This window comes from Megascapheus bottae, chromosome 21, assembly GCF_031878675.1.
Source record: "Megascapheus bottae isolate mThoBot1 chromosome 21, mThoBot2.hap1, whole genome shotgun sequence".
Taxonomy (NCBI): domain Eukaryota; kingdom Metazoa; phylum Chordata; class Mammalia; order Rodentia; family Geomyidae; genus Megascapheus; species Megascapheus bottae.
In genome coordinates, this window is record NC_143529.1 from 25037219 (window position 1) to 25050424 (window position 13206).

Here is a 13206-nt window from a genome sequence, read left to right on the forward strand (position 1 = left end):
GCCTGTCACTCTCACTCATTTTGGTACTGGGCACATGCTGCCTTTTATAGTAGCATGTGGCTTCTTGTTATTGTCTAAATTTCTCAATTAGGTTTTTAGTTTTCTTGATATATATTTGAATCTAGCTATGCTTTATGATCCAAAAGGTATCTAAAAAATTATGAACAATAATAAATTTTCATTTTGTCTCCCATTGCTATAAACATTTTTGGTAGTTTTAATACATCTACATACACCTTAAAAAATGTGCCAGAGCCAGGTGCGGTGGTTCACACCTGTAATCCTAGCTACTCAGGTGGCTGAGATCTGAGGATCTCAGTTCAAAGCCAGCCCAAGCACTAAAGTTCATGAGACTCTTATCTCCAATTAACCACTAGAAAACGGGAAGTGGAGATGTGGCTGAAGAGGTAGGGCAGCAGCCTTGAGCTGAAGAGCTTAGGGACAGAGCCCAGGCCCAGAGTTCAAATCCCATGACACACACACACACACACACACACACACACACACACACACACACAGAGACACCAGTACTGGTGTCTTGCTTTTTTTTTTTTTCTTCCAGTCCTGGGGGGAGGGGGAGCTTGAACTCAGGGCTTGGCTCTGTTCCTTTGCTTCTTTTGCTCAACTAGCATCCTAAGCTAGGCATGGTGGCTCACGCTTGTAATCCTAGCTACTCAGGAGGCCGAGATCTGAGGATCAATACTCAAAGCCAACCCGGCACAAAATGACTGAGACTCTTATCTCCAATTAACCTCTAGAAAATGGGAAGTGGGGCTTGGCTCAAGGGTAAGGTGGTAGCCTTGAGCTGAAGAGCTTAGGGACCGAGTTCAAGCCATGACCCACAAAAAAAAAAAAAAAGACTATCATTCTATCACTTGAGTCACAGAGTCACTTCTAGTTTTTCTGTTCATGAGGTACTGAGGAATGGAACCCAGGGCTTAATGCATACTAGGCGAGTACTCTACACTAAGTCTCATTTCCCAGCCCTCTTGCTTGGCTTTTTCACTCAAAGCTGATGTTCTATCACTTGAGCCATAATTTTACTTCTGTATTTCTACTGGAAAATTGGAGATGAGTCTCTTGGATTTGTCTACCCAGGCTAGCTTCACATTTTTGTCGGATCTCACATATTTAGTACATACTTTTTTTGTTGGTTGTGGGACTTGAACTCTGGGCCTGAGGGCTGTTCTTGAGCTCTTCTGCTCAAGGCTACAGCCGTACCCCTTGAGCTACAGTGCAGAGCTACTTCGGGTTTTCTGGTGATTAACTGAAGATGAGTCTCAGGGACTTTTATTCTGGGGCTGGCTTTGAACTGTGATTCTTAAATCTCCGTCTCCTGAATAGCTAGGATTATAGGTATGAGCTATCCTTTGTTTTATAGCTCATTTTGTCACTTAATTCATCACTCTTTTGGGTGATAATATTCCATCATAAAGAATATCATCTTTTATTTACCAGTCTGCTACTAACAGATATTTATATTGCCTCTGATCTGTTGCTGTTAAAAAAATGCTGAAACTCCTTTACTTATTTCCTTGCATATACATGCAACCATAAATTCCTAGATTTGGGATTGCTAGGTCAAATGTTACACTTTTTTTTGTGCCAGTTCTGGGCCTTGAACTCAGGGCCTGAGCACTGTCCTTGGGCTTTCTTAAGGCTAGAGCTCTACTACTTGAGCCACAGCACCACTTCCAGCTTTTTTCTATGTATGTGGTACTGAGGAATGGAACCTGGGTATTGTGCATGTTGGGCAAGCTCTCTACCACTAGGCCAAATGTTACACTTTTAAATTTGTTGTTACAAATACCATGTTACCTTCTTTACAAATTATAATAAAGTACCTGCCCTTCTACTGCAAGTGTTCACAACTTTAGATATACATTGTATTCAACATAGTGTGGGTGTGTTTGTTTGTATGTCCCAGTCCTGAAGCCTGAACTCAGGGCATAAGCACTGTCCCTAAGTTTTTATCAACAGCTAAGCACTGGGCTGAGTATTTGGCCTTGTGGTAGAGTGCTTGCCTAGCATGCATGAAGACAGGTGTTTGATTTGGCCTTGAGGAAAGCCCAAGGACAGTGCTCAGGCCCTGAGTTCAAGCTCCAGGACTGGCCAAAAAAAAAAAAGGAAAAAGCTAAGCACTCTACCATTTGAGCCACAGATCCACTTCCAGTTTTTTCTTTTCTTTTCTTTTGGTAGTTTATTGGAAATAAGAGTCTCTTGGACTGTCCTGCCCAGGCTGACTTCCAACCAGGATGAGGTCTCATCTTTCTGTGTAGCTAGGATTACAGGTATGAGCCAGCAGCTTGTATTCAACGTTTTGATCACTGTTAATCTTATTTTATTGCAGATTTTGTTTGTAGCTTTCTTGTTACAAGATTATCTTTTTATGCATGGAAAAGTCAGTATTCTCTTGTGAGCGGTCTGTGCCCTTGGCCCAGTTAGACAATTACTTAGGGCCTGGATGTGTACCTCAGCATACACATGTATTGCCTAGCCTATTTGAGGCCCTGGGTATAATCCTGAGCACTGATTTGTATTTTCTTATTTGGATTTCTTTGCAAATAAATGAATCTCTTATCTGCTAGATGTGTTTATCATTTTCATCAATTGCAATTTATCTATGTAAAAACAAGGCCCTACTATATTGTTATCTCCTTGACATAGGGACTAGAATGACATAGGAACTGTTTATTTTTTGGTAGTGTTTCACTGTGTACTCCAGACTGGCCTCAGACTCTTGATCATTCTATTGTAGTCTGGAATTACAAGCCTGTAATTTTATTTCTGATCTCTCTCCTCTCCTCTCCTCTCCTCCCCTCCCCTTCTCCCTTCTCCCTTCTCCCTTCTCCCTCTCCCTCTCCCTCTCTGACCTGGTGTTTGAACTCTGGGCCTGGGCACTGTCCCTAGGCTCCTTTTGCTCAAAGCACTCTACCATGTGAACCACAGCACCAGTTCCTACTTTTTCCATGATTAATTGGAGATTAGAGTCTCACAGACTTTCCTGCCTAGGCTGGTTTTGAACAGACTTTCTTAGATCGTATACTCCTGAGTAGTTAGGGTTAGAGGCATGAGCCATCTGTGTGCAGCACTTTCTACTTTTAACATATTGCCACATACCTGGTAGGTACAAGAAAAATGGCTATTGAGAAAAGCAAGGAGAAAAAGATACCATCAAGGTTGTAATCATAGCTGTGAAGGAGCCGAGATTGATAAGATCGTGGCTTGGGCATACACTTGAGACACCTTTTCAACCAATATCTGGACACGTGCTGGCTGCAATGGGAAGCTTAAAATAGAAAGATTTCAGTCCAGGCACTTTCCTGGATAGGAAGTGAAATGCTGTCTCAAAATAAGCAGTACAAAAAAGATCTGGAAATGTGCTCAGCTTGATGAGTACCCATCTAACAAGCACAAAGCTGTGTGTTCAAACCCCAGTACAAAAAGAGAGGAAGAGGGAGACAGGAAGAGGGTGGGGGGAGAGAAAAGAAAAGAACGAAGAGAGATTTGGAAAATTTCACAGTGATATTTCATCTTATACCAAATCTATGCCCTCAGTGTTTGCATCCATCAGGACTCTCACTATAAACAGCAGACACTACTGCTTTTTAAAAAAAAAAAGTGGGGCCTTGAGCGTGGCCTAGTGGTAGAGTGCTTGCCTAGCACGCCAGAAGACACAGTTCATCCCTTAGTACCACATACACAGAAAAAGTCAGAAATGGTGCTGTGGCTCAAGTGGTAGAGCTCTAGCCTTGAGCCAAAGAAACTCAAAGAAAGTGCCCGGGCTCTGAGTTCAAACTCCAGGACTGGCCAAAAAAACCAAAAGCAACAAAACAAATACTCCCTCTTCCTACCTCACCCCCCCCAAAAAAACCTAAAACAATCTACACGACATTAGCAACACATGGCATAGCATATATCAATATGAGATTGAGAAAATCAGGCTCATCACACAGGCAAGCACCTAAGGAAGTTTGGCATCCATATCATGTGAAAGGTCAGAGTGAAGGCAGCTTACATAGACCCCCTCCCCTCGGTAGACACCGAGGCTCACGTTCCTCCTCCAGACACTAGGGGATGCTGCAGAGTCCATGGCAGCCATCACCCTATAGAACTAAATTCTCAACCACCCACATCTGCTTCCCTGGACCTTGCTCCAGACTGAAAGTCCTAGTTAGCAGTCCTGATTACCCGTCTTTTGTTTTTGTAACCTACACCCTTAAATCCGGGAATTCTGGGAGAGTTTCAGGCTTTGTGGTAGATGGACTACCTCTCATTAGAGATCATACCATGGAAATTCCCCAGATGTAGCCAGGAGGTTCAGATTAAGGGCAGCCAGGAAACCAGGACAAATACCTACTGCCTGCTCTCATACCCTACTCAAGCTCTTCTCTTTGATGAAGTGCCGTAGGTCACCCTCTCTGCAACAGTTTTTCTGGATTCATATAACCATTATTCCTTGGGTCAATGTCAATTGTGATTCCAGACGGGGGCTGTAATAACACTTCATCTGTACTATGCTTCATTGGACTTTCAAGCAACCCTAGGTGTTATTTATATTTAGGAAGAAAAAAAAATCCTCCTAGCTTCCCGGAGTCACACAGCTGTTGCCAACTTGCAACTCAGGTCTACCTGTGCCCTAAGCCCTGGGGTTCCCAATGGGCTATACTAACGGGCTACTACTATATAGTTCCATCTTGGCAGGAATCTTCCTCCTCCTCCTCCTCAGCTAACCCTGTATATTGGCCAGATGGTATATATCAGGAGCCAGCTCTGGAAGGTTCCCTATCTCCTGAGGTTTGGACCTCTCGAGAATCATTTTGTGCTGGAAAAGGCCTATGCAGGAGAAAGAAAACCTTTGAATCTAGGTATCTGCTGGCTTACCATCCCCTTTAACCTAACCACTCTCAAATGTGTCACAATTGTCACCAAGAGGTTCCTCATTTGAGTCATCAAATGGATATTGTTGAATCCTGATTAGTGCCCTATATACAGGTGTGTGTGGGGGGTGTATGGGGGTGTGTGTGGGTGTGTGTGTGGGGGGTTGGGGGGGTGTTTGGGGGGGTGGGCACAATTCCAATCCTGCCTGTAGAATTTACACTGTAGTGGAGGGAGGCAAATGACAGTCAAACAAATGCTAATTTGTGGCTCTGACCAGCGTGATGAAGGGAATGCCAGAGGAGGAGGAGGAGGAGGATGCTGTCTATAAAAAGCAGGTCTGACCTACTCTGGGAAGCCAGGGCAGCCTCTTGGGAGGAGCTAGGCGCTGGGGAGTCCTAGGGCGGATGGCCTCCCGGTGAGGACCCACGGGTCCCCGAGCCTGTAGACAGGGGAGGGGCGGAGGGGCCGAGGACCGACGCGGCCGCGGTGGGCACCGGAGTGCGCCGCGCGGCCTCCCGCGCCAGCCTCCCCGGAGCATGACGAAGCGGGACTGGGCCAGCCGCCGCGGCCGGCTCCGCCCCAGCTCCCAGCAGCCCCTGCCGCGGCCCTCCCCGAGCGGCGGGCCCGGCGGGCGCCTCGCCGGCGCTGGGAGTTTCCGTGCCGCCGACGCACGCTTGCGCGCACGGCTGGGCCCGCCGCGTCCTACGCAGCCGCCGCCGCGCGGGCCGGGCTCTCGGTGCCAGACGGTTCCCCGAGGGGGCGGGGGTGCGCAGGGGCGGGACTCCCGGCAGGGGAGGCGCGGCCTGGGCTCCGTCCTGGATTAGGGGACTGCGGTGGAGCCCTCCCGGCCCCGCGCCCCGATAGCCCTGGGCACCGGCTAGCGGGGTGGGGGGGCAGCTAAATCAGCGGGAGGAGCTTGAACGCCGGCCGGCCGGCCGCAGCGGGGGAGCCGCGTTCGTCCCACCTTCCTCCTTCTCTCCTCTAGCCCGAGGAGGTCCGCCTGACGGCTGCCAAGTTGCCATGGCATCCTACTACGAGATTCTAGACGTACCGCCGAGTGCGTCCGCCGATGACATCAAGAAGGCGTAAGTGCCTCCGCCGGCATCCGGGAATCTTCCCCCACTCCCCGGCCCCTAGCGCCCCAGGGACCCCTGGAGAGGAGGAGCGAGTCCCGAGGGTGAGGAGGCGCTGGCGGCTGCGCCGCAGGGATCCTTATCCTCTCGTGTCTCTCAGCAGCGATGCCTGGCCCTGTATGAGGGGGAGGGCCCGGGTCTCTGCCCCCTCTGTGGTGTCACCGGTGGCCCCATCCAGTCCGCCCCATGGAAGGCTCTTGCATGCAATCCTAGCCTCTGTGGAAGACGGCTGCACAGCATCTGGGGTGGACTGGAATCCTGGCTACGAAAGGCCATGGTGGGGCCGGGGGAGAACGGGTGACTGTTCATCTCAGGTGGGAAATGCCTGCTTTTGCTGACCCTCCCTCCACACTCTTTCCTGCAGGTACCGTCGGAAGGCTCTGCAGTGGCACCCAGATAAGAACCCTGATAATAAAGAAGTTGCTGAGAGAAAATTTAAGGAGGTGGCTGAGGCCTATGAAGTGCTGTCTGACAGTAAGGCCTGGGGTCAGGCAGGGCCCAGCACCCGTACTCTGCCCCTCACTTCATGCCCCCAGTTCACTCCTTCCCAGAGCCAGGCATCAGTCACCCCAGTCTCATTCGTGTGTGTGCTGTTGTTTTTCCAACCTGACATTTAAGTGTCCTCTTCCACAGGACCAGTTCTGTCTGCCCTTCCAGGGTCTCAAGAGCGGCAGGGAAGGGAGCAGGGTAGATGACCACGGGACGGGATTAAAATTTCTCTATGTCATGCCTTGGTTAGCTCCCTAGGTCCTCATCCTGCCAAGCAGGTTTTATCACCCCCATTTTACAGACAAGGAAAGTGAAACTGAAAGAGGTGAAATAACTTACTCGGTATTACATGGAGCTAGAATATAAATCCATATATTTTCTTTTTTTGTGTGGTGCCAGGGACAAATATACATACATATAATACCCATACATATGTCTGGGCGAATATATGGGTGTATATATGGATGTATGTGTGGGCATATATATGTATACACACATGTGTATGTGAAGGTTTTAACTCAGGGCCTTACATTTGCTAGGTAAACACTGTAGCTCTAGACAAGGGAATTACCACTGAGCTACATCTCTAGTGTAAGGTCTGTTTTTTCATTCCTTCCTTCCAAAATATTCTGGCCTGTTATAATGGTGAGTGTTTCTAATCCTAGCACTTAGAAAGTAGAGGCCGAAGAATTTTGAGTTTGAGGCCAAATAAACAAATGTTGAAACAACAATAAAAACCCAGAAAAGGGCAGAGAAGGTGGCTTAGTAGTAGAGTTCTTGCCTAGTGTGCATGAAGACCTGGGTTCGATTCCTCAGTACCACATAAACAGGAAAAACCAGAAGTGATGCAGTAGCTCAAGTGGTAGAGTGCTAGCCTTGAGCAAAAGAAGCTCAGGGATAGTGCCCAGGTGCTGTGTTCATGCCTAAGGACTGGCAAAACAAACAAACAATCCAGAAAATATTCTTTGAATACTGTCCATCCAGGCACTTGTTTGATACTGGAAAAACAGCAAGGAAAAGCAGGCACTGTCTCCACCTGAGAGTGCATCATGTTTTGGCCAAGGAAGACTGATTCTAACCATGTAAATACACAGACAGGGTCACAGGAGAGCAGAGTGATATGCTAGGGAAAGACTTTCTGAGGAAGGGACTTTAGGCTAAGCTGTTATTACTAATAGAAGTAATTGCCTAACATTTGTTTACTTTTTATGGGAAAGGGGATTGAGCCCAGGGCCTCACACAGGCTACGCAAGTGCTCTGCATTGAGTTATACCCCCAAACCCTAGCTGACATTTGTTGAACACTTCGTGTATTGGGTACTATGCTAAGCTGTGTGTTGTCTCAGTTCTTACAATAGCCTTATGTAGGTGCTGTTTAGTCTCTAGGCAGTCTCTGAGGCTTGGTCTGGCCTGAGAGGAAGGCCACCATTTCAAGAGGAGGGAGATGTGATCAGGTCTCTCTTTCCAGAGCATAAACGGGAGATCTACGACCGCTATGGCCGGGAAGGGCTGGCGGGGGCAGGTAGGTGGAGTTACAGAAAGGGAAAGGGTTTGGGGGGTGGGGTAGGGAAGAGTCTTAGTGCTTTCTCTGAGGCTCCTGGCCATTCCTTAAGTGAGCTCCACTAGCTGAGAGCCAGATGTACAGCGAAGCCCCTTCCTCATCCTGTTTCTTACAGGAAGTGGTCCATCTTGGGCAGAAACTGGTGGGAGTGGGCCTGGCTTCACCTTCACCTTCCGAAGCCCTGAGGAAGTCTTCCGGGAATTCTTCGGGAGTGCAGACCCTTTTTCAGAGCTCTTTGGTGAGTGAACTCAGGAGGGCTCCTGATGACTTAGTTTCCCCACCCTCCTTTTTAGGGCTATTCTCCAGCAGCTGGGGAGCCTTAGAGGCTGAGAAGTGGAATTCCACAGGCTGAAGATTTTGTGTCACGGGCATGAGTCCAGCAAAGAGCTAGGACAGAAACGCACACATGCCAGAACCCTCATGACCTACTAGCGACACTGCACAGGCTGGCCTTATTAAATGGCAACAAAAACACATTGTTAGGCCTCCACAACAACAGCCACCATGGGAGCAAGCCTAAAAGCAGCATGGGACAATGATAGTTGCATCCCATATAACAAAACAGACAACATTTTGGGGGACGACTAATTTGGGTCAAGTATTTTCTGTCCCCTAATCTTATGCATCCTGAGAGATGAGTCCTTGCAATCCTCATTTACCATGAGAACACTGAAGGACATGGCAGAAATAGGACCCTTCTCTGCTGCTGCCTGTCACGTTTATCTATTCTTCCTATAGGAAAGGAGCCATTTGCCTTTCCTTGCATCCTTTCTTATACACAGAATGAAACAGTGAGGGTTTTCATTTACAACATTAAAAAGGAATTAGGGCCGGGAGTTTGGCCTAGTGGTTAAAGTGCTTGCCTAGCATGAGCGAAGACCCGGGTTCGATTCCTTGGTACCACATACATACAAAAAAGCTGGAAGTGGTGCTGAGGCTCAAGTGGTAGAGCTCTAGCCTTGAGAAAGTCCAAGGACAGTGCTCAGGCCCTGAGCTCAAGCCCAGGACTGGCAAAAAAAAAAAAAAAAAAAAAAAAAAGAATTACATGTGGGAGCGTAGCTCAGAAAGTGGGGTGTTTGCTTATTATTCAGCAAGGAGGCCCCTGGGTTCAACTCCTAGCACTATAAGCTGTTTATAAACAAGCCCAATAAAAAAATGGTAAAAAGACAAAAATGTTCCCAGTTGTTCAGCACTTTGTATTTCTAGACTTAAAAAGCAAGGCTCACATCCATTGTGGAAGAAGCCTACCATGGCTAATACATCTCCTGACTTGTTACAGATGAGCTGGGCCCCTTTCCAGAGCTGCATAACCGGGGTGCTCGACGCACAGGCCCTTTCTTTGCCTTCTCTTCCTCCTTCCCTGGGCACTCGGGTAAGCACTGTCCCTTTCCATTTTTTGCAGGGTCTGGAACCCCCTTGTGTCAGCTTGTGTTTTTGCTAGCCTGCTTCCTGGTGGGTCTGGAAGCCCCTGAGCTTCCTGGCCTTTGGTAACTGTAGCAGGTGGTGGTGCACAGCCTTGTCTAACAGCCTCTCTTCTGCCTCCTTTGTCCCAATACCAGAATTCTCCTCCTCATCTTTCTCCTTCAGCCCTGGGGCTGGTGCATTCCGCTCTGTTTCTACGTCCACCTCTTTTGTTCAAGGACACCGCATCACAACACGCAGGTGAGTGTTCCTTTAAGTATTATTCAGATAGAGAGGTCTGGGATGAGAGGTGAAGAGTTGTACTCTTTGCATGTCCTTCCGATTGTTGGTGGCCAGAACCTGGACTTGTCTCTGCTGAATAACTGTGCTATTTCTTGCAGAATCATGGAGAATGGGCAGGAGCGAGTGGAGGTGGAGGAGGATGGGCAGCTGAAGTCAGTTTCAATCAATGGTGAGAAAGACTTCCAGCACCCAGGCCTCACAGGAAGCCCTAGCTCCCAGCAACTACTCCTGAAATCCTTTGGGCTGGGCCCTCTGGAACGACAGCCACAAGCCAGACTCCCCTACCTATGGAGATACTGAGCAGAGGGCTCTCAGAGGGCCCAGCACAGCGCTGTCTTCATCAGTGGAGAACCTTACATTTGAAAAGCACTTTACTAATTTTCCAGCACATACACACATGCGGAATCTTTTTGTGTGTGTGTGTGAGTCCTAAGGCTTGAACTCAGGGCCTGAGCACTGTCTTTGGGCTTTCCTAAAGGCTAGAGATCTACCACTTGAGCCACTGCACCACTTCTGGCTTTTTCTATGTATGTGGTACCGAGGAATGGAACCCGGGTCTTCGTGCATGCTAGGCAAGCACTCTACCACTAGGCCAAACTCCTGGCCCCATACGGAATCTTCTTTATTCTTAGTATATCTAGGGAATAAACAGGCTACACAGTGCTTGCCCAATTTTTATTTGGGCAGACAGCTGCAGTACAGTTAAGTGATTCCCCCATTCCTGCTTACCAAATAATTTGTAAGGTAAGCTTGGGTTCAAGCTTAGGATACAGGATTCTTGGAGCAGAACTATTCCTACCACACTGTAGTGCGCAGGGTTATCACCTTGACTGCCTCACCTCCCATCCTGAGACCAGGAGCACTGGGCTGAGTACCTGCTGGTCTTATTTAATCATTGGATTGATTTGTACATGTAGTGCTTTCATTTCTTTGAGGACCTTGGTCAAGGAAAGCCAGCTGTTACCTGGTGCAGCTGAGTATCTCCTGACCCCACGCATCCTAATGCATACATGCTGTTTCCAAAGAGAGACTTTGAGAGGTCAGGGTCTTCTGATCCTGTGAAGTGGATGTCTTCTCATGCATCTGGGGCCTCAGTAATGGCTGTGCCTTTGCAGGTATCCCAGATGACCTGGCACTGGGCTTGGAGCTGAGCCGTCGTGAACAGCAGTCAATCACTCCTAGGTCAGGAGGCACGCAGCTTCAGCAGACCACTGTCTCACGTCCCCATGATGGTGACCTTTCTGAGGATGAAGACTTGCAGCTTGCCATGGCCTACAGCCTGTCAGAGATGGAAGCATCTGGGCAGAAGCCAGCAGGTGGGCGGGGGGCACAGCAACAATGCCAGGGGCGGCCTAGGGCCCAGCACCAAGATCCCAGCACAGGGGGTGCCCATGAGGGTGCAGGGAGTGACGTAGTCAAATCCACCCTGTCCCCAGAGGAGAAGGCCTCTCGCTGCCTCATTCTCTGAACACTGGCCCAGTCTAGCCTGATTCAGATTCTCTCTCTGGGTCTGGCTTCTTGTCAGGAAAGTAGAGCAGAGAGCGGCCTGAGTTGCAGGATCTTGACTCTCTCCTTCCAAGTTTCCCTTCTAGACCCAGTGCCCTCCAGTGTGTGGACTTGGGATCTGCTGTGTTCAGCCCAGGGCTGGTGCGTGAAACCTGGGGTGAATGGCACAAGGGCAATAGAAGGGCCTGAGGAGCCTGGATGCATTTATTGGATGGGATGTTTCTGAGTTTGGATTGGGCCTTTTGTGCCCGAAGTCCTCCGCCACCTATGTTGCTGATGGGGTCAAGGAAGGAGGACTTGGCCTAGGGTGCTTTGAGCCGAAGTTAGCAGCTACCCTGGGGAGGGGTGCCGGCTGACTCCTTGCAAGTCTGCTCTCCTTGTCCAGCTGTAGACTTGTACACCACTAGTTTCTGTGCAGTGTTGAGCTCTGGTCATCTCTTTGCTTCTTCTCTGGTGCTGCTCTCCTTTCTCCCACTGCTCTCTGCAACTCCCTGTGGGATGCCTTGCTTGCTTGCTTTCATTGCTACCTGGCTTAGAACTCCCTTCCTTCCCTGAGAAGCCTCAACGTGCCTAACAAGATGGCCTGGGCAGTGGCCCATGAGGTCTTCCAGACAGTTTAGCTGGCTGGGGCAGGAGCCTCTCAGCCAACCATAGCTGGGACTGGAGTCCATTCCTCTTTTCTCTTGTTGCCCCAGCCTACTCTGGCCATGGGACTAGGCAGAGGTGAAGCTGGCTAATCTTGAACAGGCATAGTAGGCCAGGGTGACCCAGGGGAAAGTCAAAGTCTACGGGCCTGTATCCCATACTGCTTCCCCACCAGGCATTGGGGTACAGGGAGAGACCACACAGGACCAGTCCAGGTGTGCATGATTGGCTCCATCTTTCATGGCTTGCCCCTGACCCTCTCTCCTGTCACCCATCCCTGCTCTCTCCCCAGATGTGTTCTGAGCTGGATGTCCCGGATCCAGAGTTGCTGCACAGTTCCAACAGGACAGCGCCCTCCCCTATGTGCTGGGAGGGAATACTCCATTCCTCTCCTTTACCCATGCTGGGCATACAGTGGGGGCCTGGGTGGTGGGTGGGGCCGTTGGGAGGCATCAGTAGTCTCAGCCTTTGAACTCCTTTCCCTAGGTGTTTGTTGCTGTCTCTTGGGGACTGCATGTCCCAGAATGCAATGCATCAGGCCTCATCTGTGATCGATTGTGCCAGGGGAAATAGTGTGTGGTTAGGGAACTGTGCCTGGGATTTGTGGTACCAGCCCTACCTGACCTGTCACTCATTCTAAAGGGAGAGATTTTGTCATTTGATTTGTACTGGTAGGGTGGTAAGAATGTGGATGAAGGGGGAATGACTGGAACCTCAGTTCCCCTGACACCTCTTGCTTCCCCCCAAGGTCAGAGTGGGCAGACCAGAGGCCTGCAACATGTGGTAGTTCTTTGGTCAACAGCCTGGGGTCTGAGGAACACACCAGGCAATGGACAGATTAGACAGGGAGGCTGATGGCTGTGGGCTGGCAGAGCTTGGAAGGGAAGGCTGCCCTGGCAGGGGTATGTGTGGATGGGAACTGCATGCAGTGGGAGCACCAGGCATGCTGCTGCTTGAATGGCTTTCTTTGGTCTCTGACCCTGCTGCCCATTCTTTCTCTCCATCATCCTAGATGAGCGCCTCTCCTCCTCCCTGCCTGGGGAGCCCGAGGCCAGGGAGGGTACTGGTGGAGCCAGTTGTTGCCAGCCCCTGTAACATTGAGCCTCAGAGAGCTATCAAATCCAGCTGGGCTGAGCTCAGACTAAGGGAAACGAAGTCAATAAAGCTGAGTTTTGAGAGCTCTACCCGCCCCCCGTGTTCTTGTGTTTCCTCTTTTCCACGGTGGAAAAGGGAGGGAAGGACCTTGTGGGGAAAGTGGATAGCTACTCAGGCCTCACACTTCCCTTTG

General features: G+C 49.5%; 1 protein-coding gene across 4 annotated transcripts; it reads left to right on the forward strand.

Moving 5' to 3' along the window:
• The first annotated feature begins 5072 nt into the window (after nucleotides 1–5072).
• Nucleotides 5073–13107, forward strand: Dnajb2 (DnaJ heat shock protein family (Hsp40) member B2). 4 transcript variants are annotated; one of them, XM_090354871.1, is made up of 9 exons: nucleotides 5073–5216; nucleotides 5867–5966; nucleotides 6379–6488; nucleotides 7971–8024; nucleotides 8179–8301; nucleotides 9343–9435; nucleotides 9623–9725; nucleotides 9866–9936; nucleotides 10883–13107. In XM_090354871.1, the coding sequence occupies exons 2-9, from the start codon at nucleotides 5902–5904 to the stop codon at nucleotides 11233–11235; spliced, it is 972 nt and encodes a 323-aa protein (XP_090210997.1). In that variant the 5' UTR covers nucleotides 5073–5216; nucleotides 5867–5901; the 3' UTR covers nucleotides 11236–13107. The 4 variants fall into 4 exon arrangements, with proteins under 4 accessions (XP_090210997.1, XP_090211000.1, XP_090210998.1 ...); XM_090354874.1 differs by lacking the exon at nucleotides 5073–5216 and adding an exon at nucleotides 5518–5617; XM_090354872.1 differs by lacking the exon at nucleotides 5073–5216 and adding an exon at nucleotides 5524–5644 and having other exon boundaries at nucleotides 5866–5966.
• The last annotated feature ends 99 nt before the right edge of the window (nucleotides 13108–13206 follow it).